The 26685-nt window shown below is 45.2% G+C and overlaps 3 protein-coding genes across 5 annotated transcripts; 2 read left to right on the forward strand and 1 right to left on the reverse strand.

Annotated features, from left to right (window-relative positions):
* The first annotated feature begins 5282 nt into the window (after window positions 1–5282).
* LOC143373243 (D-aspartate oxidase-like) lies at window positions 5283–8504 on the forward strand. Its single transcript, XM_076820285.1, has 7 exons — window positions 5283–5559; window positions 5623–5832; window positions 6657–6882; window positions 6943–7010; window positions 7096–7213; window positions 8112–8213; window positions 8294–8504. The coding sequence occupies exons 1-7, from the start codon at window positions 5375–5377 to the stop codon at window positions 8402–8404; spliced, it is 1020 nt and encodes a 339-aa protein (XP_076676400.1). The 5' UTR covers window positions 5283–5374; the 3' UTR covers window positions 8405–8504.
* Window positions 8505–8618: 114 nt separating this feature from the next.
* Window positions 8619–14315, forward strand: LOC143373220 (tubulin polyglutamylase TTLL13-like). 3 transcript variants are annotated; one of them, XM_076820225.1, is made up of 12 exons: window positions 8619–9248; window positions 9392–9476; window positions 10054–10383; window positions 10449–10605; window positions 11570–11670; window positions 11742–11870; window positions 11943–12168; window positions 12249–12430; window positions 12506–12719; window positions 12801–12962; window positions 13632–13976; window positions 14151–14315. In XM_076820225.1, exons 1-12 carry the CDS (start codon window positions 8993–8995, stop codon window positions 14160–14162), a joined length of 2199 nt encoding a protein of 732 aa, XP_076676340.1. In that variant the 5' UTR covers window positions 8619–8992; the 3' UTR covers window positions 14163–14315. The 3 variants fall into 3 exon arrangements, with proteins under 3 accessions (XP_076676340.1, XP_076676339.1, XP_076676341.1); XM_076820224.1 differs by having other exon boundaries at window positions 8620–9248; window positions 12506–12740; XM_076820226.1 differs by having other exon boundaries at window positions 8620–9248; window positions 10093–10383; window positions 12506–12740.
* A 350-nt stretch (window positions 14316–14665) lies between these two features.
* Pygo (pygopus family PHD finger) lies at window positions 14666–21831 on the reverse strand. Its single transcript, XM_076820265.1, has 5 exons — window positions 21515–21831; window positions 20573–20870; window positions 19459–20478; window positions 19223–19368; window positions 14666–19131 (listed from the first exon to the last, which is right to left on the reverse strand). The coding sequence occupies exons 2-5, from the start codon at window positions 20786–20788 to the stop codon at window positions 19011–19013; spliced, it is 1503 nt and encodes a 500-aa protein (XP_076676380.1). The 5' UTR covers window positions 20789–20870; window positions 21515–21831; the 3' UTR covers window positions 14666–19010.
* Window positions 21832–26685: the final 4854 nt, after the last annotated feature.

A 26685-nucleotide genomic window follows, 5' to 3' on the forward strand; every position in this document is an offset into this window, starting at 1 on the left:
GCTTCTTTTCCCGTAGAATTATTAATAACTAATAAATCGCTATACCCTTTAGTATACCTCTTTCCACTTCGTGTTCTCCTGATATATTGGCCCAAATCTGGCGAAAATTTTCAGAATGCACAAAATTGGGCTTTGTAACAGGAGAACATGATGTGGAAAGAGGTGGCACTAAGTAACGTCTTCGGAGAGAGAATCGAGGATGCCTTCGAAGCTGAAATTCAGAATACCTCTTTTCGCTTCATGTTCTCCTGATATATTGGCCCAAATCTGGCGAAAATTTTCAGAATGCACAAAATTGGGCTTTGTAACAGGAGAACATGATGTGGAAAGAGGTGGCACTAAGTAACGTCTTCGGAGAGAGAATCGAGGATGCCTTCGAAGCTGAAATTCAGAATACCTCTTTTCGCTTCATGTTCTCCTGATATATTGGCCAAAATCTGGCGAAAATTTTCAGAATGCACAAAATTGGGCTTTGTAACAGGAGAACATGATGTGGAAAGAGGTGGCACTAAGTAACGTCTTCGGAGAGAGAATCGAGGATGCCTTCGAAGCTGAAATTCAGAATACCTCTTTTCGCTTCATGTTCTCCTGATATATTGGCCAAAATCTGGCGAAAATTTTCAGAATGCACAAAATTGGGCTTTGTAACAGGAGAACATGATGTGGAAAGAGGTGGCACTAAGTAACGTCTTCGGAGAGAGAATCGAGGATGCCTTCGAAGCTGAAATTCAGAATACCTCTTTTCGCTTCATGTTCTCCTGATATATTGGCCAAAATCTGGCGAAAATTTTCAGAATGCACAAAATTGGGCTTTGTAACAGGAGAACATGATGTGGAAAGAGGTGGCACTAAGTAACGTCTTCGGAGAGAGAATCGAGGATGCCTTCGAAGCTGAAATTCAGAATACCTCTTTTCGCTTCATGTTCTCCTGATATATTGGCCAAAATCTGGCGAAAATTTTCAGAATGCACAAAATTGAGCTTTGTAACAGGAGAACATGCCGTCGAAAGAGATGGCACAAATGACGTCCCCGGAGAGCAAATCAAAGAGCGAGAAGTGGCGCAGGTGTTTCGGGACAGTGACTGTTTAACGAAGAGACGCAGAATTTTCGAACGCCTCTTGAAAGGCCTGCGCCTCTTATTTGCAACTTTAAGGCAAATGATTAGGTTTTTTTCAGTTTCTTTAATTCCTATGAGGTTTTGCTGTACGTATAAACATTGAAGATCGCATAAAACACTTATTTCATGAAGCAATTCGACGTATAAGTTACTCTGACGCGGAAAAAACGACGAAAAAATCGGTTTTTAATTTTTTTAACTGCGGCGCACCGAATTGAAAAATCTGAAAAAAATTCAGGACAATAGTAACAATCATACGTACTTACAGTAAAAATATAATTATAGTGCCAAGCCTGCTTCGATACACAATCGGCATTTTTCAGCATTTTTCGGCGTTTTTTATTTTTCACGGCTTGGTTTTTCAATTTAAAAATCTGAAATAATTCTCTAGTATGTGCCCTGATAACAGAAATGCCTCTGATTTTTTTCAAAATTTTTCATCCCCTAGTATACGAGAAATTCGGCAAAAACCTGATTTCCTATTTTTGCCCTTTACTACCCTCCTTTAGTATACCTCTTTCCACTTCCTGTTCTCCTGATATATTGGCCCAAATCTGGCGAAAATTTTCAGAATGCACAAAATTGGGCTTTGTAACAGGAGAACATGATGTGGAAAGAGGTGGCACTAAGTAACGTCTTCGGAGAGAGAATCGAGGATGCCTTCGAAGCTGAAATTCAGAATACCTCTTTTCGCTTCATGTTCTCCTGATATATTGGCCAAAATCTGGCGAAAATTTTCAGAATGCACAAAATTGGGCTTTGTAACAGGAGAACATGATGTGGAAAGAGGTGGCACTAAGTAACGTCTTCGGAGAGAGAATCGAGGATGCCTTCGAAGCTGAAATTCAGAATACCTCTTTTCGCTTCATGTTCTCCTGATATATTGGCCAAAATCTGGCGAAAATTTTCAGAATGCACAAAATTGGGCTTTGTAACAGGAGAACATGATGTGGAAAGAGGTGGCACTAAGTAACGTCTTCGGAGAGAGAATCGAGGATGCCTTCGAAGCTGAAATTCAGAATACCTCTTTTGGCTTCATGTTCTCCTGATACCTGGGCCAAAATCTGGCAAAAATTTTCAGAATGCACAAAGTTGGGCTTTGTAACAGGAGAACATGATGTCGAAAGAGGTGGCACTAAGTAACGTCTTCGGAGAGCAAATCAAAGAGCGAGAAGTGGCGCAAATGTTTCGAGACAGTGACTGTTCTGAAATTTAGTATACCTCTTTCCACTTCATGTTCTCCTGATATATTGGCCAAAATCTGGCGAAAATTGTCAGAATACGAGATGGTGCCTACTCGGGAGGACTGTCAACGTGGATTCAGGTTATATTTTCTGTCACTTCGCGGAGCCGACCACATAATAATCACGTGCATCCAGTCTGTGCATTTTCACTAGCCCAATTCAACATTCAATACAATTTTGTATATATAATGTTTGTTGATAACTGCTTTCTGCAGAGGACATGTAATAAGTGTATTTCATGTTCTGTTTCGGTGCTTTGCTAGTAAAAAAATGTCTAACTTAACAAATTTCATTTTCTGGGGACATTCCCTCATCTATTTTCCCTTTTCACTTAGAATTCCTTACTGCTAACGTAGAATATTGTAGCATAAGCACATTTCAAGTAATTAAAATGTACAATGAATTTTCTACGTTTACAGTATCAGCCGACTTTCCGTTTAAATTTTTATAAGTATAACGGAACAGCTGAGAATTTCTTTCCTTATTCAGAATAGAATACAGAAATAGCAAACAGCTCCCTTTCGCGTTCACCGGGTATTCGTCGATCTATCGGTATTACCATTTCTGTGCAGAAAAAAATGCTGTAATACCGATCTGCCGAATCGGCCAGGTCACGTGACGTGTCTACTCCCTTAAGATTAAGTAGCGACTATGAATACCGGCTTAAAGTTACCTACTTTGTCGATGTTAATGCACGTAACGACAGATGATATGAATGTGCGCCTTCTTTATCGACATAGGCAGCGTATTTCCCTCTTTCTCTCTACCCATTTTCTGTTCTTGTCGGATACCTCCTCTGGCATCGTGCGTTCCTGCTACCAGGAGCTGAAATCCGACGAGCGCGCGTAACCAAATTGGTGAACTTACTACATACCTTCAACATTTCCTCCCAGTGGCGCACTCAGGATTTAATCTTGGGAAGTCGAGTTGAAGGGATAAAAATATTTTTATTGCAAATTCAATAAAATTCATGATTAATGAATCAATAAAACAATAAAACGCCACTGTTCCCCCTTACTTGCTTTTAATTTTGTGAAAACGTCCACAATTATCCTGTAATGAGGCGTATTGTCAGCAGAGAATTAAAATAGAAGTCAATGGGATTTTGCACAATGCAAACCTTCAACGATAATATAATAAACACGAGGCTATTAAAATATAATCGAACTCTCTCGCACTACTTTTGTACATTTCATACTGCATTTTAAAGCAGCATTTCGCTGAATCTCGCCCATTGCGCCACAAAAGTCAGAAAAAGAAAAACCACCTATGTATTAATCTAACGCAATTCGTTGGTGTAAGACGTATTATTATTATCACTTGCATTCTGCAGTAACATAAAGAAACCGCAAAGAAGCACCGGATGAACGTTAATCGTTTAATAAAGATTTTAACCCGAGAATCAAATTTGACGACCCAGAAAGCCGGTCGATCATAACGAAAGGGGCATTGAAATGTTAACAGAACGATTTCCCATTGCGTTCTTTTAAATTTCCAGCACTGTGCGTCGAGCGTAAAATGCCCCGATAACGTTCTCGGATACCAGACACCTAGGTGTCTGTTATCCGAATCTGTAGAACGCATCGCGAGCATAGCCGAGACCGATCCTCGGCCACCCTCCTGGATATTATCACATAATTCGCGATGTCTCACCGTTTTCTTCTACCTTCACCAAAACTCAACCTACTAAACACATAAATGCCTCTACTCGTAGCTTCCTCGAGCATCTACACCGCAGACTACGTTAAACTAAATTCCCCTTAAATTTGGAAACGCGCAAGCGAAATTCTACAGCGAATATTTCTTCCTCGAATTCGAACGGGCAACTGTTGGGCGCATCTTCCAGCCCGCTAGCTCCGTTCCAACTCGAAGGAACGTAGCTGGCGGGGTGCGGAAGACAGACGTTCTTTCGCACCGTGTCAATCGTCCCCGGGTTGAATCGTGTGACCGATCAGCGATCAAGTGTCGTCTCTCGTTCCCGAGAGAGAACACTTCGGTTCGTCGCACTCTTTAAAACAGGCGCTGGGCCGCGCCGCGATCCGAGCTGCCTTCGTTACTCAATCCGATCGTTTGCGCGCGCCCCGAGTTTTCGTTTCCCGGTTAGCTCGGGCAAAGTAGAAGTTCCCCTCGTTGAGGGAAGACTAAAAGAAACGTCGCAGGCATCGACGTACCGACGAATGCCCACTGCCCGTTCGGCACCGCTTACTTAATTCCCGACCGCTCGGCTACGGAGCTGTACAAACGTGAAACGAGTCGGTCCGCGCCAGCTATCCCGTCACCTACACCCTTTATCGCATTTCCGGGCTGTATTATGGCTAGGGTACTCGCATGCAACGTAAACAAATGCACGGTATCGTCAACTGTCATCGGGCACCCGCCACAGCCGTCTTCCGAGAGCCAGATACGCGTTCAGGGCTCAGTCCGCGGGTTGCGCGTCGGAACGACGCGCTTCGGAAACTTCCCTTCGCGCGGCTAGGTGTCCGTCCTCCGCGAGGCGAGTCTCGCATCGCGCGCTACGCGGCTGCAGCCGCCAGAATCGCGTATCGCGGCATCGGTAAGCAGAGTATAAGACCTTTGAGAGGCGAGATTTAAAGTATTATGCTCTGTTTATCGTTGGCGCGGCGCGAAACGAGCATCGGTCCAGCCCTGGGCTCGAGGATCTACTTGCAGCAGGACCATCCGGACTCTTAGGCTGACTTCCACGGTTCCCATATTCTGGCGTAATTTTGCCGGGCAATAGCAGGGCATTATGCCACGAATATGTGGTATCGTAGGCTCGCCGTGGCCTCCGACCCATATTTTCGCGCGTCGCGGATAAGATCGCGGCCTCGTTGCATCTATCGCGGTACCAGCTGCCTTTTATGCAGCTACGAGCGGCGACCTTTCGCGGCAGGGGTATCGTCTGAGATTAACGTTTCTTCTCGTCGTTCGGTAATTCTGTGGCGAGGGGAAGTCGCGTCTCGAGACTCGTGGCGAGTCGACGGAGTGTTCGTTTACTCTGCTCGTGGAAAAATGCGCGTGGCAGTGGTGGGCGCCGGTGTGATCGGCATGACAAGCGCGGTCGCGGTGAAAGACGCTTTTCCGAGGTCCGTGGTGCACGTGCTCGCGGAAGAGTTTTCGCCGGACACCACTGGCGACGGAAGTGCCGGCCTTTGGGGCCCTTACCTCCTCGGGGACACCCCTCGCCGCAAAGTACAGTGAGTATCGATTGGATTTAGAAGTTTCGCAGAGCCAGGTGAGCTTCGTAATCGCGTGTACAGGGAATGGGGCGGCGCGACGCATCGGTGGCTGGAGAGTCTTTGGAGAACGGGGATGGCCGAGGAAGCTGGGGTGTCCTTGCTGCCGATGTATCGCGTGGTGAACGATCCGAAGGGGTACGACTCGAGCTGGACCAAGTTGGTGTACGGGGCTCACAGGCTAACCGCGAAGCAGTTGGAAAGATTGAACGAGGAGCAGAAGTCCAACTACAAGTACGCTCGAGCGTCGAGCTTCTGCGATTGAACCGTGACGTGTGATTTTGGCAGAAATGTTTCTTATTTTATTTACTAAGTAGCGTAGTGTACCCGCGCTTCGCTTCGGGACTAAGAGATATTAACGACTTCGTGAAAACACATTTCACCCCCTTTGCGCCTCCCCGCCCCAGGGGTTGATTAGGGTAAAATTCTGAAATTGGTTTTTAGGCATTTATGTGGGTAATATTTCGGAGTAAAGGACCGAGTTGATATCTAGTCGGGCCAAAAAGATTTTGAGGAATTCGTGAAACACAGTTTACCCCTTTCCTCCCGCTTAGGGGTTGATTAGGGCAAAATCCTGAAATTGGTTTTTAGGCATTTATGTGGGCAATCTTTGGGAGGAAGAACCGAGTTGATATCTAATCGGGCCTAAGAGATATTGAGAAGTCCGTGGAATACACAGTTTACCCCTTTTCACCCCTTTACGGGTTGACTAGGGCAAAATCCTGAAATTGGTTTTTAGGCATTTGTGCGGGCAATCTTTGTGAGTAAGAACCGAGTTAATATCTAATCGAGTCTAAGAGATATTAAGGAATCCGAGAAACTACATTTTACCCCTTTTCACCCCTTTAGGGACGGAATCTCCAAAAATCCTTCCTTAGTGGGTGCCTAGGTCCCGAAAACAATGTACCTTTCAAATTTCACGTTCCTAGGTTAAACGCTTTTAGCTTTTATATATATAGAGATTTATTTATTTATTTATTTATTTACGAATAATCCATTTAGCTATGTTGCTCGGTAGTTGGAATTGGAAGTAACTCGGCTTACGCGGACGGTTCTAGGGACGGATGGATGTTTCTGACATACACGTGCGAGCCAGTTCGTTTGTTACCGTGGTTGACGAAGCAATTCCTCGAAGCTGGTGGACAGCTCCGAAAGAGAAAGATCCACGCGTTACGCGAGCTGATCGACGACGGCTACGATTTAATAATAAATTGCAGCGGGATCGGTGCACGCCTGCTCGCCGGTGATAGCACGGTTGCGCCTATCAGGGGTCAAGTGGTCAGGGTTGGTAATCGTAAAGAGCGAGGCCTACGCTAACTCCTTTCACGCCTCCTTTCGTTTAAGGTGGCAGCATCCTGGGCGATGCACGCGTACCTGGTGGACGACGACCACGGAAACTACATAATTCCGAAGTAACGAATCACGCTGCAGTTACCGATAACTTCCCTTCCTGAATCTCAGAACACTTGCACGCTAATTATTTCGTTTCCTCCGAAGCATCGACAGTACAGTGCTGGGCGGCACCCACCAAGAGAACGATTTCCAGCGCACTCCACGAGAGGAGGACTCCAAGTTCATTTACGACGGATGCTGCCGAATGTTGCCCGCGCTCAAGGTACGATTGAAAATCGCCGGCAATTCTGTCGCGAACGAATCTCAATAAGTAGGTACCTACGTACAGTTGAATGTAAGACTGATTAGTAAATTACAGTTTTGTACACCAAAGATAATGTTTATGGTTATTATCTCGTTTTGGTTTTCTTTTAAAGATAATACGTTTTAGTCGGTCCGAACCTTCGTAAATAAATATTATTAATAAAATTCTGTTTTATTTCACTAGAAAATGAAATATCTTATTAAAAGGCAACTCTTCTATCTTAGTAACAACTTACCCCAATGCGATAACAACTTGCCCCTTATAGGGGTAAGAAGTTCCGCTTCGATCAGCCACAAATAAATAACTTTCAACGAAAAATCTATTACAATATATTAAATACAAGCTTAAAATCAGAAGATATAATAAATTTAACAAGAAATTACATTATTTTCCAGTCATTTTTTCATAATTTTCCACGAAAAACCTATTACAATATATCAAATACAAGCTTGAAATCAGAAGATATAATAAATTTAACAAGAAATTAGTCAATAGTGAAGAGAATAACTACATTATTTTCCAGTCATTTTTTCATAATTTTTCACGAAAAACCTATTACAATATATCAAATACAAGCTTGAAATCAGAAGATATAATAAATTTAACAAGAAATTAGTCACTAGTGAAGAGAATAACTACATTATTTTCCAGTCATTTGTTCATAATTTTCCACGAAAAACCTATTACAATATATTAAATACAAGCTTACAATCAGAAGATATAATAAATTTAACAAGAAATTAGTCAATATTGAAAAGAATAACTACATTATTTTCCAGTCATTTTTTCCGGTCTCCCCTACCTTCGGTACCTCGAAATTAGAACTAGCATTAATTACGACATTGTTTCGCCAAAGGGGAGCGCGGCGAGGAAGGAGTGGGTTGGTTTTCGTCCCGGGAGACCCAGCGTTCGCCTGGAGGCCGAAGTGCTCGAGTGTCCTCGAGGGAAACGGTTCACGGTATGCACCTAGCGCGAGTCCAAGATCATCGTCGCGCGTAAAACTATCGAATTAACTGGAGCCTGTGCAACGTGTTGCAGGTAATACACAATTACGGGCACGGCGGGAGCGGCGTGACGCTGAGCTGGGGCTGCGCTTTGAACGTCGTGGGAATAATACGGGACACGATGGGACTCAAGTCGAATCTGTAATGCCCCAACGAATTGGGAATAAAGCGTAACTTCCCCGCGAGCTCGTCGCGCTTGCCACCAGCCACCCTTCCGTGATTCTTCCTGCAATTAGGTATACGAAGTATCCACGGCGTCGTCGGCCAGCAATTAGAGCGGCGACACAAACTTTCGACGCGCGTTTCGCGTGGATCGTGTCGCATTGCCATCGGGAAGCCAGCCCAGTCGCCGCGCGCCACAATCGCGATCCAGTTGCCTCGCAAAGGCTTTCTTCCTCCTCTTGCCCCGTGAAACGGGGAAACAATCGAGGAGCGGGGCGATGCGCGAGACGCGACAAGCTATTTCGGCCGTGGCAGAAAGTAAATTGTCACTGGTTCTCGAGTTCTCGCGTGCCGGGATAAATCGCACCGCGCCGCAGTAAAGCCGCCCTCTTCGCCGTGGAAATTGTCGGCTACCCCTTTGCGCCGGGCCGTCCCGTCGGTTTGGCGTTTCCCAGTGAAATCGCAGTGGAATCGACGGGTCCGCGCGCAATGCGTTGACTCGCGGCTCGACTTGAGGCACAATTGACGCCGCGCGAGGACGGTTCGCTCGGAATAATGAGACACGCCGGTCATGAATGTCGTCGAACGCAACAAGAGACGTCCTTTGATGGTGCCCGAGCCTCAAGTCGCTGCCACGGGAAAGAGCCATCCGTCGGAGGGCGAGATCAGCAGCGAGTCTGACTCCAGCAGCGACAGGCGATCCTGCAAAGCCGGCTACAGAGACCGACGCAAGAAACTCGCGGTACTCGACGCCTCCTTCGGCGTCGATTCCCCTAAAAATGACACCGTTCCCCGTCGATGCTGTACGGACAGAAAGGACGACAAAGGTACCCCTTTATAACCTAACGCGTCCTTCGAACGCCGCTCGATCTTTGGGGTAGTAGGATTTGCTTGTCGGGGAATCGGTAGAAACATGCCCGCGTAAGTTCTCTCGTTCGCGACGCGATTACGAGAGGTATGATTTCGACAGCTGACCTCTCGTTCGTGGACACCGATGCAGACTCGCGGAAGGACAACGCGTCTTTGAGCAAGGCGAAGAAGAAGAGGAAAAGAAGGTAGCCCTAGATTATTTCGCGCAAAGGAATTTAGGCAACCCGGAAGTTCAGGGAACTTTGCAACTTTCTGCGCAAGTGGAGCGTAGTTTCTTCGTAGGGTAAACCTAGTTCTTCTTGGTGAAGGAAACGCAGAATTTCCTTCTCCGCGGGACATCTCGAGGACGGTGGGAGACGTCGAAAAGAAAATTCAACAGAAGTTGCGTGTTCTTTTTATATCTACGAAACTCCGCGAAAATGATTATCGAAAAATCCATGTTTTTCCAGTTACTCCCGCCACCGATCTTTAATTCGGTAATTACGCGCACGCGGTTCTGTAGATATAGAAAACAGCAACAACTTTTGTTTAAACTTCTTTCCGATATCTCTCACCGTTCTCGAGATATTCCACGAGAAAGGAAATCCTGCATTTCTTTCAAGGGGTGGTTTCACCCCCTAAAACCGCTCTGTAGCACCAAGAAAAAAATAGGATGCCGTTACAGAGCAACTACTCTACTTGCACGTTGCATAATTATCCGAATGTCCTGGTTGCTTAACTTCTTCCCTTGTCAGAGAGAAGAAACGAACGGAAATTCCACAGACTTATCGTCCCCTCCCTGTCAAACATTCCCCGCGTAAGATACCTAACGATATGCACGAGCAACTGCAAGTACGAGGCGGTGCGGCGCGTGGCCGCTCGCTTCGGGATGAAGGAGGTGACTGAGGACAGCAGCTGGAACCTTTACTGGACGGACCTGAGCGTTAGCGTGGAGCGAGCGAAGGACATGAAGAGGTACCAGAAGGTCAATCATTTCCCCGGGATGACCGAGATCTGCAGGAAGGATCTGCTGGCGCGCAACTTGAATCGCATGCACAAGCTGTTCCCGAAGGATTACAATTTCTTCCCGAAGACCTGGTGCTTCCCCGCGGAGTAAGGGCTCCACTTTCAGCGAGCGTCTCCGCTTTCCTTTCCAATGCAACGATCGACATTTTCAGCCACGGGGATGCGATGACGTACGCGAAACTGAGACGCTCCAAGACGTTCATCATCAAGCCTGACACGGGCTGCCAGGGGCGCGGCATCTACTTGACGAAGAACTTGAAGGACGTGAAGCCCAGCGAACGTATGATATGCCAGGTGTACGTGGCCAGGGTAAGCGAGCACTCTTAACGTTAAGGGGAGGTTCTGGTCTACAGGCCAGAAAAATAGGTGATATTTAGGAATTAATTAAAGGAAAACTACTATATATAATTTAATGAGACTTTTTACATCGTATTAAAGATGTCTTAAGTTATAGAAATATATTTTTTGTTTTATAATTAATCATCGCAGACGGCACTGGGGAGTCGTTAAAATCAAGGCGTCAAAAAATTCATCTAAATCGGTGGGCGCTGTATCTCCAAAAGTTATTATCCGATTCGTCTGAATCCTTTTTTATTTTGAAGGTTATTCTACTGTCTAGGGGGGGGGGAGGAGGGCTAGAAAAAAACATTTTTTTTAGAAAATAACGACACTTCTAGTTTGAAATCACTTTTCCCTGTATTTTTCGTCCTTTCAACGCCTTTGAAAATTATAAATTTTTAATTTTTTGTAATTTTTTCTAGTCCCCCACCCTCCTGGCCAAAAGTATATTCTTCAAAATAAAAACAATTTCAGTCGAATCAGATAATAATTTTTGGAGATACAGCGCCCACCGTTTTGAGAACACTGTTTCGAGAAAAACGCGTTTAAAGTTTAACGTGAGTGCCCAGTGGCCGGGTGTTACTCATGCATTTGCCGCTACTCAAATGCCTATAACTTCGGGAATTTTCAGAACTTCAACAAATCCTTTTAAACACGTATTCCTAAAAGATTAAACATTCGAAAAATGAAATAAAAAAAAATCGACATTTAAACCGGAACCTCCCCTTAAAGGTCTGCGCACACATATCCGTTCTGTGTCAGTTCCGTATCCTTCGTGCCAGTGGTGAGAAGAAGAGGGGCGTAGAGGGTCTCTTCTTCTTACCACTGGCACGACGGATACGGAACTGACACGGAACGGATATGTGTGCGCAGACCTTAAAGCTATCTTTGCGCTCTTGTACCGTTGATCGGTGAAGACCATTCCTGTCCGCAGCCTTTCCTGGCCGACGGCTACAAGTTCGACCTTCGCGTCTACGCGCTCATCACGTCCTGCGACCCGCTCAGGGTGTACGTGCACAACGACGGCCTTGCCAGGTAACGTTATCCCACCCCCATTAATATTTATTCGCCTCTAAATGTTCACGCTTGCACGGCTCGGCCTTCAGGTTCGCCACGAGCAGGTACAAGGAACCGACCGGCCACAACACGTCCAACGTCTTCATGCATCTGACCAACTACGCGGTCAATAAACACAGCCGGATGTACGTGATCGACGACGAGATCGGTAGCAAAAGGTCGGCCAGCGAGACACTTTCAGGACACTCCTGTTTCTATGAATCGTTGCCGACGCTAGTCTTTGAATGCAGGAAAATATCGACCCTGAACAAGTGGCTGAGGATGAAGGAGATCGACGTGGAAGATCTGTGGCGTAAAATCGACGAGATTATAATTAAGACGATTCTGGCGGCACACCCGATCCTCAAGCACAGCTACCACACCTGCTTCCCCATGCACGACAAGACGTACGCGTGCTTCGAGTTGCTGGGCTTCGACGTGCTGCTCGATTGGAAACTGAAGCCGTACCTGCTGGAGGTGAAGATCGCGAATCAGTATCTAAATTCAGTCACATGAAAAACGAGACAACGTGCCGAAAGAAAAAAAAAATACGTTAGGTGAACCACTCCCCAAGCTTCCACACGGACGCGCAGATCGACAAGGACATAAAGGAGGGTTTGCTGATGGACACGTTCGAAATGCTGAACCTGCAGCAGTGCGACAAGAAGAAGATCATCGAGGAAGACAGGAGGCGCGTCAGGGAGAGATTGCTCCAGGGCATCAATCCCAAGGACGGCAGGTAAATCGACGAAAAATCTTCTCGCCCAATTAGCCCGGGCGGAGGACTAATTCGGAGCGTTCTCGTTGGGCAAAGTTCGAACGATTCCACGATCGGCCCGACCAAGTCTGAGAAATCGGAGCAGGACTGCCTGCAGCGGCAGTTTAAGTGGGAGGACGAGCACATGGGCAATTTCCGTAGGATCTATCCGTGCACTGGCTGCGAGAAGTACGAGCCGTTCTTCAGGCAGAACACCATCTCCGTGTTCCAAGACACGGTGGCCTCCAGGGCGCGGGAGGAGGCCTCCAAGGTTCAAAAAGATGAGAACGAGGTGCGACTTGTCGGACGCGGAGGATCAAGGTGCGCGTAACGGGGACCGTTTGATTTTTAGGCGAAGGTGAAGGAGCACGAGAGCAAGAAGGTGTTCGGTAAATGGAGCGACACGAAGATACACCCGGAAAGTCCGAGCGCGGCCAGGTCGTCCGTGACGGCCACCGCTCAGGAGAGGAGCAAGTCCGCGGTCGTGGTCAAGAGGACCTTGCACGCATCTAATGTCGGTTGCGACGTTACTCTGCTAAAGTAGGGTAGACCGGGGGCGGTAGTAACACTTTGACTTTGGTGTACGATTACGCAAGAACTATCGCAGTTAGAACAAAAGTTCTTATATGACAATGTTACTTACTTATCTGACATTATCGAGAACAGAACAGTTTCGCAGAGTGTCAAATAATATCCAGGTTATTAATAAGAAATGAGAAGGGGAGAAAGTGTTACAACCTTAGAAGTGTAACTACACTCCATTCATAAACATATAATAATGTTTAAATTTATACTTAATCACAAATTATAAATTTTGATTAACGAGACACTTAAAAGTGATAACTAGCGATCAGTATTACTTTAAAAATAGCCAGATTAAATATTAAAAAAAAAACTCGTACTTGCAAAGCGAGTATTTATATTACAATTTTAAATCAGTTAGAAAAAGTTACTTTAGGGTATGAACAAGTTATTTTCTCCACTACACATGTCTATTGTGTATCTATACTCCTAGGACATGAATGTGTGTATTCCAAATGTCATTCTTCATCATACATATATCCAAAATTTGTGTTAATATCTATAATATGTTCTGAGATATTTAACGTGTTACAATCGCCCCCGGTCTACCCTCCCTATCACGTATTTCAACAAGGAATGAAATAATTTCTGAACCCTCTAGGCGAAGAAGCACAGCATGGTCCCCGCTATCAACACTCTGTACTCGTTCGAGCCGGAGATCATCTGCGATTCCGAGGAAAGGGAGCGCGTGACGGCGCTGGCTCAGCGGGATTTCCTCATCAAAAGCTACGGCATGCTGGAGCAGATCTACATGGCGATGAAGAGGAACGGCACGCTGCGAGCAGTGGACGAGAAGAAGTACGGGCTGTACGGGAGGCTCGGTTACGCGGACAACCCGAGCACCAGCGCGACCCTCGGTCGACAGAAGTGCCATCGCCATCATCACGAGCCGATCGAACCGCGATACGAGCCGTTGACCAACCACTCGTCGCAGTATTGCCTAAAGGCAAGTGAAGTTGTTGTCTCATGGTAGCCTTCGTTGCGCGACACTCGGGCCTCGATTAAACGCGTGCCCCTTTCGCTTTCTTTCCGCAGGGTAAGGTGCCGGGACCGGAGGGTGGCTTCCTTACAAAGTGCAGCGAGAGATCCGACGTATAAAAGAGGTTTCGTCGTGTTGCAGATTTCAAAGTGACGTGCAACGAGGCACCGGTTTACGTACGGCCTAAGATACCGCTGAAATTCTGGGCGGACGAGTTGAACACGAACGATCGACGGAGCAGGATCACGAAGACGCACGTGGCTCGTACTTTATCGAATATCGTGCGTCTTCACACCATCGAGAGGCGGGGAGAGCTGAACGCGTTGAAATTTTAAAAGCAACGCGACCATGGTTTGCCCAATGAGCATTTACGCATCAATTAATTCTTACGTTCAAAAGTCTCGCAGTTCTCGCTTGTATTATACGTTTAAAACTTCTCGACGCGTTAAATTGGAATTAAAATAAATCCTCCCTTCTCTGAAGTCGTACAATACTTTGCGTTCAACAAATATTCGAATTCGCCGTGGCATTCTATCGCCATCGGATCGCTCGACAGAGGGGAAGAGGTCTGTTGCGGATACCGTTCGCATCGCGAGTCTCTGAGCGTATGTTTCACCGAGTGGATAACGTTTCGCAAGGTACACACAAGAACGATATAAAAACCAACATGGTATGGATTTGTTATTTAAAGTGCCATATAAATATGTACAATGAGTGAACATGTACACGCCGCAGAAAAAACGAGAAATATCTCCGCACGCATTGATCGCGTACCGAAATCGTGAGACACGTACGCCGATCTGTAATATGACTAACAACTCTTTTTTTTTTTTTTGTTTATGTATGTATACATATTCCGTATTCACACGATAAAAAATAATCTATGAACAATTTGTCCTGCATACTTTTCATTAACGACAACGCGTCCGCATTATTACGTTATTCATTTCCTACCAGCGCGCGACGCTGTCGATTCGCGTGCCTTGCGCGTTTCCCGTTCCCGTATTCGTTCCCTTTAATCCTCCGATTAATTTAATCAAGCGCCTCCCGAGGATCGGTAGACGCGACGCGTTGGAAACCGACGATCGAGTCGCCGCGATACTTTAACTGAACGCTTATATAATCTCTCGAAGCGTTAAAATTAATAACGAATATAATTCAGATGCCAGTAACAAATATCGACCTCGTACAAAGTACTAATACAATGAAGATGATAATGGTAATGATAATGATAATAGTAGTTAATAATAATAGAGCAACGCACGAAAATCGCGTGTCGGGCCTCTCAGGTTTTGCTCTGGAATTTCGGACAGTATTCGAGACCTTAATTTAGATATAACGATTACCTAGAGAAGAAGAATATGTGTGACTTTACCGCTTGAAATATCGAGATGGAGATTTACACGGTGCAATGTATAATCGTCTTGTTGCTTCGCAAACTGTTCTCTGCCGTCGTTATCGCGCGTATCGAGGCAAAGCGGAGAAGTGGCGCGGTACACACGCATCTTACCGATTCGTGAACGCGATACAACGGATATGTACAAGTCGCACGTAGCGGTTCGCCGTACGCGCTATCATTATACGCGTGTCTTCCGCCAATCACTTTTTCCCGAAGATGCAAAGAGCTTATGTACACAATCAAGTGGTTAGTACTCGAGATAATTCTACAGTTATTCACCAGGCAATCCAAAAAAGATAGAAAGAAGAAATAACGAATATCCGAACACTTATCCGCTACTGTGTATCGTGCAAGAGGTTTCCATCTTCGTAAAGTCATTCATCTACAGTCTACACGGATCGTCGCGCTTTGGAAACAGGGAGAAGCCCCTTCGTTCTCCGAAGTGAAACAAACGAGCACACAGACGATGCGAGATGACTAAACTTGAAGGATGTTCAATGAGACAAATATTCAGACATATATAAAATGCATTTGCATCGAACAGATTGTACAGGGATTAAGCTACTCGTTAGACACAAGTGCAACAACTTTTCTCCTTTTACGTTCGCAAAAAGGACGACACGTAGATAATAATGTTTCGCTTCAGGCGTGCCTCCTGGCTCGATGATTTCATTCGTAAACGATACAACTTATACGCGTAAACTCTGGGAAAAAATAGGCGCTACCGATGGCTACTTAAATTACGATTCATGCGTTTGTACTTGTAGAAAACGACTCTCTCGACCTTCCAAGTCTCTGCCATCGTCTATGGTTGCACACCATACCCGAACAACATTCTCCGTACAGTTTCCATACAGTTCTCTTTTCCTTCTCGCTTAATCCCTCGCATTTTCTTACACAATTCTCCGTAATAGAAAGAAGAAAGCAACGCGTTAACAATTTCCAGCGTGACTTTCCTCCCCCGTGACACGACGACGACGACGACGACAACATATGGTACGAAGATACGTGAAGATGGTATTCTATTTCGTTGTTGTAATACTAACATGAGCATTATGTAATCGTAGGATCCTGTGTAATGTTACTCGCGCGTAATATTCGTTAAAAAGGATTACAATAAAACAAGCTTAAAGCGTGGATTACACGGAGGGAAACCTCGAGTAAAGGATCGCGAGAATAACTAGTCGAACGCGCCGTGTACATACAGGAGAGACTAGTTATTCCGAAGTACTCTGAGAGTTTTCGTGATTAGTCCTCCGTTTAATACAAGCATCAAATAGTAAAACGATAACTGGCTACATTTCATACACATATATATATACATATATATACACACATATACATATGTATATGCGTAGCGTCTCTCTCTCTCTCTCTCTCTCTCTGTCTCTGTGTTTGTGTGTATATATATGTATATAAAACTATACAATCCGCGGACTTGTTAATTTTGCGTTAGCTGCCGCACGGAATTTAGCCCCTCTCTCCAAACATACCGAACCCCTTTTCTCCCTTCTATTGCGTGTCGATCATTTACGTCGATGATACTCCGTTCTTTCGCGATATATCTTTACATTATTACTGACATTGACAGTTTCACAGATGCGACGAATAAATTTCAACTGGTGATGAAAAAGGGCGTGTATGCGATGTGACCTGTGTACGCGCATGTATGTGTGAGGGCGTGTGTATGTGCACAGAGATTTCGTTGCTGATGATTAAATACGAGACTCACGGTCGGTACACATTTACGAAGTATCTTGAGCTTCGATTCGTAATTACTATTCGTACGAATCAGTTACCGAGTTAGGGGAAACACTGTGTCGAGGAACAGACGAGTCTGCAAATGATACAAGCGCGGCACCGGTCTTCCGAATCTCGCGTACCGTGACAGTTTAATTGTCTCTAGATTTCAAGACTTTATTTCGCACGGTCCTTCGTGTTTCGTATTGCAATCGGTCCCGCGCTTTATCAGCGTAGAATTTATCGTTATTCAAAAGTACCGTGTTTCTATGCGTTTCTGCTTAAGCAATTATAACTGATCCATTTATCGTGGGACCCTGCATATTATCAGTCGAATGAATTCCTGCCGTTTCTTGTTCACAGTATGCCGAGAACTATGTATCAAGTTAAAAATTTATTACTCATACAAGTCGAATCAATTAACAGCATAAACCATGGCAAGAAACGATATACGAGCTTCGACAAAAAAAAAGTCGTCTCCTTTCCGTGTCGTATCCTACCACATAAGCCTGCTATCGATCTTCACGAACAGATAGAAATATTTTTATACATACTGTATTAAAACTTCTATTTACATTTCGAATATATTCTAAACTATAACACTAACATATTTCGAAAGTATATAACTGACCATGGTTTATACCAAAATACTTGAAATATAAAAATACAGGAATCGTAGCACTTTCATTTGTAACATTTCGGGGGCGAAGAACTGCGTTTGAGGGTACATCCAACGTAGGGTGGTAACGATTATCATTCGCGTCGGTACGCACGTGCTAGATTAATTCGCTCAAACGCGCTTCTTGAAAACCCAAAATACTTCGGTGTGATAATTTAATTATGCGCAGAAGTGGATTCAGGAGTTTCCTGATACTTTGATAGTCGATGGTACATATGAACATTTACAATAAAATATCGCGTTATGAGAACAATTTACGTTGTTTGAAATTCACATTACTCTGCCCTTAAATAGATAGTTAGACGTCCATTGGCGATACCTTCTCGCGAAAGTATCGCTTAGATCCTCTGAATTCCTTTGATCAACGTAACCGAGCCTGATGACAAATGGCAACGACATAAATAGAAATTATTTATAAAATAATACACGTTCTTAGTTACTCGTGAATATTAATTATAGTTTATCAGGAACGTTCACCCGAATCTAAACGAAAAAAAAAAACAGAATATACTCGTTTCCCTATAATGTGCATTTCCAACAGCTTTTACCATTAATCGCGTACATATTTCTTTTCTTATACATACGATTATCTTTTAATTTCAAATTAAATGCAGTTAGCGGTAAGAAATCAAACGAGGATTTACGACGTTTATGCACTTTTCAACATCATTCTTTATTATTTTTTTTTTTAACTTTTTTCATAGCTTTCTTTAAAAAACGTGTATCCCTTCTGAACTTATCGTTTATGTGTGTGACAGGTATTAGAACGGCAATGGAAAACAACACAACACTTTCAGAATTCTCAAACTCAAAGTTATAAATAAAGTTTCAAACGGACGAATCCACTTGTCATGAACAGACTCAAAATTTAGTTTAACTTTCGAACATATGTTGCTCCTGCCATCTCATTCATCAATACGACTCATAATGATACCCTAATATTTCAACAAGTTAAAGCTAAGATATTAACAAACAGCGCATGTTTATATTATATGCACGACTTCGCTTGTGCATCAATGTATGCCGTATGAGTGTATACATGTATATGTATGTGTGTGTGTGGCCGTGTGCGTGCGTGTATGTGTATTTCTGTGTGCAATTGCACGCGCATATGTGCGTGTACAGGGTGTAAACGCTAACAAAGAGTCACTCGTGCGTCGCTAATACGACGGGTCAAGAAGTGTTATGGTTTGAATTTAACCAAAGGTATGTTTTTCGATTGCAAGCACTTATCACAAACCCATTCTGCGTAAACTTCTGCTGTTAGTAACTGATAGGCGGTTTCCGATAATCCTGTGCACCCCCTAGAATAATGTTTTTCAATGTATCCCAGACGCACACTGTTTGCATGAGTTTCATGCAGAGAAGGAAGATATTCGCAAACTTGTCGCTTACCTATGAAACCAGAAATTACAACCGGACTCGCAAAGAATTGCCTGATCGTTATCGTGCACTTCTTTGTGACACACTCCGCAAGGATAAATAGGCGGAGCATTAGGATTTTGCGGATTAAATACCATTGGCTGATCTGGAGGATATATCTGCAATGGTGTTAGAACATTAAAGCATTACGTTTTCGATGATTTACCATAAGTAGATTACGCAAAGATACCAGCGACAAATATAGCTACCTTTCCCGCAGAAACTGGCATCGGTTTTGGTCCCATTCCTGGCGGACCTTGAAAGCCATGGGGTGGCATGGAACCTCCCATGTTAATGGGATGACCCATTGGCGGGCCCCCACCCATATTACTAGACATCGTACCCATCGGGCCACCCATGTGGCTCATTTGATTATGATGACTGATGCTCATATTAGACATGTTATTCATCGGCGGTCCTCCCATGTTCATATTGTTTATTTGATTCGGACCACTCATATTCATGTTATTGGATACCATGGAGCTCATGGTAGTCATGGGTCCGTTTATCGGCCTTCCCAAGTTGTTAAGATTATTCCCCATATGATTCGGATGCGGCTGAGATCCATTGTGGCCCAATGGACTGTTCACACTGTTCATAGACGGCCCGTTTAACGGGCTGTTGGGTGGTATATGGCTATTAATGTTATTCATGCTCATTGGCCCGTTAGGCATATGATTAGAGCCTCCCATTGTATTCATAGGAGAACCTAATGGACCACCCATAGGACTTCCCATACTGTGCCCCATGTTGTTCATCGGACTACCCATTGGGCCGCTGTTCATGTTGTTCATCGGGCTACCCATCGGGGGTCCGCTGAGTTGAGAATTACCCATGTGACTCATATTCATGTGATTGTTCATAGTATTCATCGGGCCGGGTGGCATACTAGGGCCCATGTTGTTCATCGGGCTCATGCCGCCTATCGGCGCGTGATTCATCGGAGACATGGCCCCCATGTGGTTCATATGATTTGTCATGGGCGAATTCCCCATCGGGCTCATACTGCCCATGCTATGAGGCATCATAGGGCTCATTCCACCTATTGAAGTTAAGGGACTCATGCCTCTCATGGGCGGTCCACCCATGTGATGGGGGTGGTGAGGATGCATGTGGGGTGGTCCACCGTGCATCATCGGAGATTGCGTGGTTTGGGGGGGTGTATCGTCGAAAGGGTTACTTGCCACTATCGTATCTCCGTAACCCGTTAAAGGTGGAGGTAACAAATCCTGGAAGCACGAATGTTAAAAGTAGTGGCAGAAGAACATTTAACGATTATCGTTGGAAAGTAGCCGAGGCAAAGTTGAAACGAACAAAAGTTACCTGCACTGTCGGAGGTTGTTGCGGAGGTGGCTGAGCAACATTGGCGTTTGTGCGCCTTTTCTTCTTAGGATTGGCACCGGCAGGTGGTGGTGGTGGAGGATGAGGGTGAGCAGGAGATTCTGGATGCGGGGCACTAGGACCCATGTTCACACCCATACCCATACCCCCCAGAGGCATCCTTGCGAAGGGTGGCATGCCTGCGATATTGTGGCTCATCTCCCTCGTTCGCTTCCTTTATTTTAACATGCCGTATCAGCACCACAATAGATTTCGGTGGTAAACGTCTACTGGTGTTCCACTGGTGTTTAAAAGATAAAAAGAACACAAATACTCAGTCCCGATTATATTACGCTTAAATACATTATCAGAAAAGAGAGAAGAGAGAAGAGAAAGAACGAATAAATACTTAAAACATAGAACAGAGTATTCTTATGCTATAAATACTGCTAGAAGTTATTTCGCGCGATCTTCTACCTGCAAACAGGACTTTTGCACAGAAGCATTTCATAATTTACATATACCTATATTCTTTGCACGCAGATTATATTACTATTACTTTTAATGATGTATTTATAATCTTGGGTTCGTAATTGCAAACATGCAAGTGGCTACATATATGGTTGTAAGTTACTATATTTGTGTGTATCCCAATATAAATAAAGAATACTCGAGGCTGCCCCATCGTAAATAACGAACGTTGAAGTGAAAAATAATACATGCTCCTGAACGACAGCACGTTCGAGGCGATAAAAATAACGGAAAAAAAATAGGCAACCCCTTGGAAAGAGAGCAAAATAAAATCCGCCGATGCCAGTTTCTCAGACCAACCTAACCTACAGATTTTTCCAAACGATTTACACCTATGCCCGTCGGTAGAGAATAAGGAATACAAGGTTCTGCGTGAATCGCTGGCAAAGGGATAAGAACGAATCGTGTGCTTACCAGCGCATTATAATTGGCAAGATATCGATGTATACATGGCTTTCCCGTTTTTTCGGCAGCGACCAACACCATTGAATTGTGTCGTGCGCCTAGCTAGCTTTAACGGTTGGATCCACGCGATTCCTGGGCGTTCGCGTTTCCACTTCACCAGTCACATATTTCACGGTGGCACGAACGTGTCCCACGTTTACGAATGCGCGGAAAGGGCACGGTAAACACTGGCGAGATGTCAAAAATATACGGAGCAAGGAAGCGCACGCCAGTCTTTCAGGTCGCCATTGTCGCGTTACGCGTGTCCCTGTAGTTGTATTGTTCGCGTGACAGTGTTGCGCGGTGCGCCGCGCAGATGGCGCTACCATCCGCTTGCTCTCGCGACCCGAGGGATTTTATTGGTTACCGATATCGCGGGATACGCGCGCCGAAATAAAATTACGCGCGGCTCAAAGTTTTTTCAAAATCCATTCGATCCTCGCCCGATTCGATATTGCTTCCCAATATCTCTTCTCGCAATTATACAACGAAATATATACGTATTTGTAAAATTATGATTCATTATCCGTAGCTTATACGAAGGCGCAGAGTTTGGGATACACGGGAAAAAGTTGTTCGGATGGTTAATTTGCGTGGCAAAGATTTTGAATTCGTGAGGAAAGTTAGAGGGACGGAAGTTCGTCCAAGATAGAGCAGTTTAGTTTAGAACATACGTTACTTAGACGGCACTATTACGCGCAACTGAAATTCTCCCTCTTCCTCTCTACCCTGTTCTCTGTAGTTTCCAGCGTTATATCTTCCATCCGCATTAGGATCCACGAGTTGTCCCTGTAACCTCAGAGTACGGTCTGTACACGTCACTTTAATTATTTGAGTTACATTAGCAAGTTGGCTCGGTTTAACAACTGGAAAATGGGTTTTCGCGCAATATCTACTGCGGACAGTTGCCTCTCAGCTCCTCGTAATGCAGTTGGCGAAATTGCGGGGCAAGTTGTCTCCTATTTCTTGGATTTTATTTCCACGAAGATCAACCGCGGCGAGGGAGTAGGTAACGTCATTAGGCGTAAAGGGATAAGGTCGTGGAGTCGTTCACAATAAGATTTAGTCCCCTTAAAGCCGAAAATTTACTTATTCATTCAAGTGGCTGGCGTTTTCGCGATAAGAGAAATGGCACGGACCGGGAATACCGCGGCACGCGCACAGCCAGAGACAACATAGAGCGAGGGAAGTGGGGCGCGGAATCGAGAAGTGGTGGCGAAAAAGCGGGACAACGGGAGGGGAACGTGGTTACCGTGGCGAACGGAAGAGGAAGAGGACCTCGAAAAGAAAGGGAGCGTGAGAAGAGCGAAGGGCAAGGGGCAAAGGACAAAGTACTGGAAGTCGGTCGTGCTGGCGCGATGTGGCAATCGAACAGCGACGCAAATAGATTCCACAAATAGCGGTGTTTCCCAAACAAACACGGCACGCCAATCACTCTGCCGCGTGTATACGCGTGTCCGGAATAAGAACGAGCGATTTGCGCGAATCATAAAAAGACGGAGTCACCGATCAGCGGTTCGTCGGGAGAATGCACCGAAGCCGCGCCTCGCCACCAGGCTTTTTGCCGCGAGACACGGTTTCCTCTGCTTCAATGCCCACGGGCGTAGCGTTCCAGTGAACAGAACTCCAGATATAAGGTAAATGTCCCAATAACTGGACACGCCCCAGTACCTGGACACTAGTGTAAATAATATTGATTATAATAATACTGATTATAACTTTATTACGAGTGTTGCAAGTTTATTAAAAAAAAATATGTACATGAATATATTTTATTAAATATTTGAATAATTGAATAAAATAGTTCTTTTATGGATAAAACGAATATTAAATGTAATAATTAAACATTTTTTTAGTATGTAATAATAATAATTATTACATTTAATATTCGCTTTATGCATAAAAGAACTGTTTTATTCAATTATTCAGATATTTAATAAAATATATTCATGCACATATTTTTTTCCAGTAAACTTGCAACACTCGTAATAAAAATAAATTTTCTTGAACTCTCCAGTTTACACAATTTTAGTATTGCTCTTATCTGATTTGCTAAACAGTCTCTACGTTTTCTTAAGCGAATATTATTAATAATTTAGTATATTGGTACAACTAATACATTTTTAGAAAACTGGTACCTTGTAGTATTATTTTTTTATTGGAAGATTAAAATTAAAGTTGTTATTAATTTTTTCTGCGCGTATCTATCTACTGGTACAGTGAAATCCCGGAACGGCCCTAAACCTGGCCATGTGTGGAAACTGTGAAATAAGTACGAGTTACTGTTGACACAATATTAAAATCATTACTTAACACCTTAGCTATTATTACTTTGTATTCTTGTTATCTTGTTTTAATGATAATATTCAACTGAATATTCGTATGTAAAATTCGCGCGTCACACACGAATGCACATAATCTTAAAATTAGTCATTCAACAATAGATTGTTTTTACTCAAGTTTCTTTCCTGATTTGAATAAATTACTTATACAGAAAAAATATGCCAATAGGAAAAACTATTGTGTTGTTTTTTTTATTTAATTTCCGAAAACATCCAAATTGCTGATGTTTCATCGTGTATCCAGGTAATGGGACAGTAAAATCGGGACACCGGGACATACTAATTAATCTGTCCAGGTATTGGGCCATTGTAAGGACTATGTTAAAGTACCAACGAACTAATTTTCAATATTTTACAAACTTATTCAATCCAATAACATGTTGTTTTTTTTTTAAATGACACGCAGTGCCCCATGTAATTACAAGATCGTTTTTACATAAATCGACTTGTATAACAGGAAAATTCTCAATCGCGTTTCCTTCGTACCTTAAATGTCCAGGTATTGGGACATTTACCTTAGCGTGTTTGACCCGATGACTGACGGTTCGTCGAGCAATATTCAGGCGAACTTTTCCTTTCTTCCTAACGGAAACTTCGGTAAGAAATAAGCAGGCGTTTCTATACCGAGTGTCTTTTACCCTGGCGAACGCTCTGGTCGATTATTTCGACGCGATATTTCTCCGGCACTTTTCATTTTTAATCGGTTCGGAGCGTGCTTTGGGTCGGCGGTAGTAGCAGAGCGAACGCTAGAACACTGCCGCGGGCAACGGAGGGCTGGTTGCAGCGTATCCTTAGGCCCGAGGCTATCTTGTCCGTTCCTTATCGTGCCTTATCCTCGGGGTGAACGGCCGAGTGGATGGTTTCCGGGAAACCGGCGCGCTACTTCGTGTCCATTCAGCAACGACGAATCCGGCTTTTCCTACTTTCTCCCGTGTACGGGAGCGTTCGCTGGCTGGTTGGCTCGCGCGTTCGACGGAGCGTAACGCGTTCCCGTGAACTTTCACCTTGGGATTTTGCAGCGCGGGCCCAGCTCTTAATCGCCGCGAAAATGAATCCGCAGTCGGGGCCCCCGAATTCCGCGCCAGCCGGCATTCTTGTCCGCTTAATTTCATTAGCCCCGCTCGCTCCGACTCGCTGAGCGCGATAACGACCGAAGACGTATATTGTCAAAGTTTTTGCACGCCAACGCCGCGCCGTCGGTGGCCTAGATTGCCGGTCGGCGGCTTCAAGCCCCGGGAGTTACATCGGGGAGGAAGTTGGTCCCTTCGTCGTTCGGCCCTTTTTATGCCGTTACTTAATAATCCCGAAATTACGGGGACAAGTTTCGCGGTGGCGTAGGAAGCGGCCGCACCGCGCCGATCCCTCCCCCACCCCCGCGTGGAGTATCCGGTCGAAACGAAATTAATCTACTGTGACTCGTTCCCGCGGTTTCACTCGCAACGGTGCTCGCGAAAGAGTACCGCGTCACGCTTAAAAGCCGGCAAAGCCGGAGAAAGTGGAGGGATAGCGGACCGTTAAGTCGGGGCAATTGTCGCACTTATTATACATTCCAGTTCTCGTAAAACGTTCCAAGCTGCATTTCAGAGCCTCGCAACGGGGACAACGTTGCACGCTAAACCGCGGCGGGTTGTTGGAATTTTCCCCAAAGAGATTAACCCTCGCGGAAGGGTTGAAACAAGGCTGATCCCTCCGCGTCTCTAATCTAGCGGCTCTACACAGCCCCGTTGATCCATCTGACGCTGGATTTATCTGCCAGTGAAGGATTTACAGTGCGTCGGAATATTACCGGGTTCGCGCTCGCCGTGAATTTCGGCTCGCGGATGGCCAAGCGTTCCGAGGTAGGCACGATGTCCGGCGGTTCCAGATCGTTGGGCCAATTCCGCGGCGCGTGCAGGCTCGCGGAAGAGAAGGCTCTCGCGTTCTAGCGACTCTCTGCCATGCATCATCCCCGTTTCCAAGCGCGACTTTATTTCTATGTCCCCGCGCAATCGACGAGAGGATCGAGAGAGAGGAGGTGCTTCGGCTCGTTCGAGGTAGGGACCCAGCGCGGCTTTAAACGGTCCTGCGCGGAATCGCCGGATAAAACTAACTGTGCGGTGAAATCAAGCGACGCGGAATCGCGCGACGTGACCAACAGGACAATGAGCCATATCAATCCTTTATTTCTCCGCTCCCTTACCCTTTCCCTGTCGCTTCGCATCGCGCGGCGTGGGCGTCGGTGGGATGGCGAGTTCGTTTCCCCCGAACGATCGAATCGCCTCGAAAACGATCGGCTATTCAAACGGCTCTCGACGACGAATCGGCCGGGAAAAAGGAAAAAGGAACCGGGCCAATGACGGAGAGGTAGTTTTGGGGGATGGTGAAAAAAAAGGAAGAAAGACAGGGAAGAAATAAAAATAGAGTAGGAGAGAGCGAGGGAGGATCGGTCAACGCATCGACAAGGAATTCCCTTGACACCGCAAAAGCTTCGAGCTGCCCGGTCGAAAGTAGATCGACGAGCTCGGCCCGTGTAATCTTTATCGATACAAGGCACGATTTTACCCCCAGCCGCTTCGTTTCGTTTCGCTTCGCTCCAGAATAGCGGCGGACCTTCGCTCGGCGTCTCGTTCTCTTCGTTCGTTCTCCATCGGTCGTTCGTCGACGGTTCTTCCTCTCTCTCTCTGTCCCCTTCGGCGAACAGTTTAATCGTATTTCACGGCAGATCACCTCGCAATTCTTTTTGCCGATTTTTTTCCCCCCCGGACCAATTCGATGGCTGTTATCGTCGCGGACAGGCACACACGGTCCGAGCGCGAGAAC

Source organism: Andrena cerasifolii, chromosome 9, assembly GCF_050908995.1.
Source record: "Andrena cerasifolii isolate SP2316 chromosome 9, iyAndCera1_principal, whole genome shotgun sequence".
In the NCBI taxonomy this organism is placed as follows: Eukaryota; Metazoa; Arthropoda; class Insecta; order Hymenoptera; family Andrenidae; genus Andrena; species Andrena cerasifolii.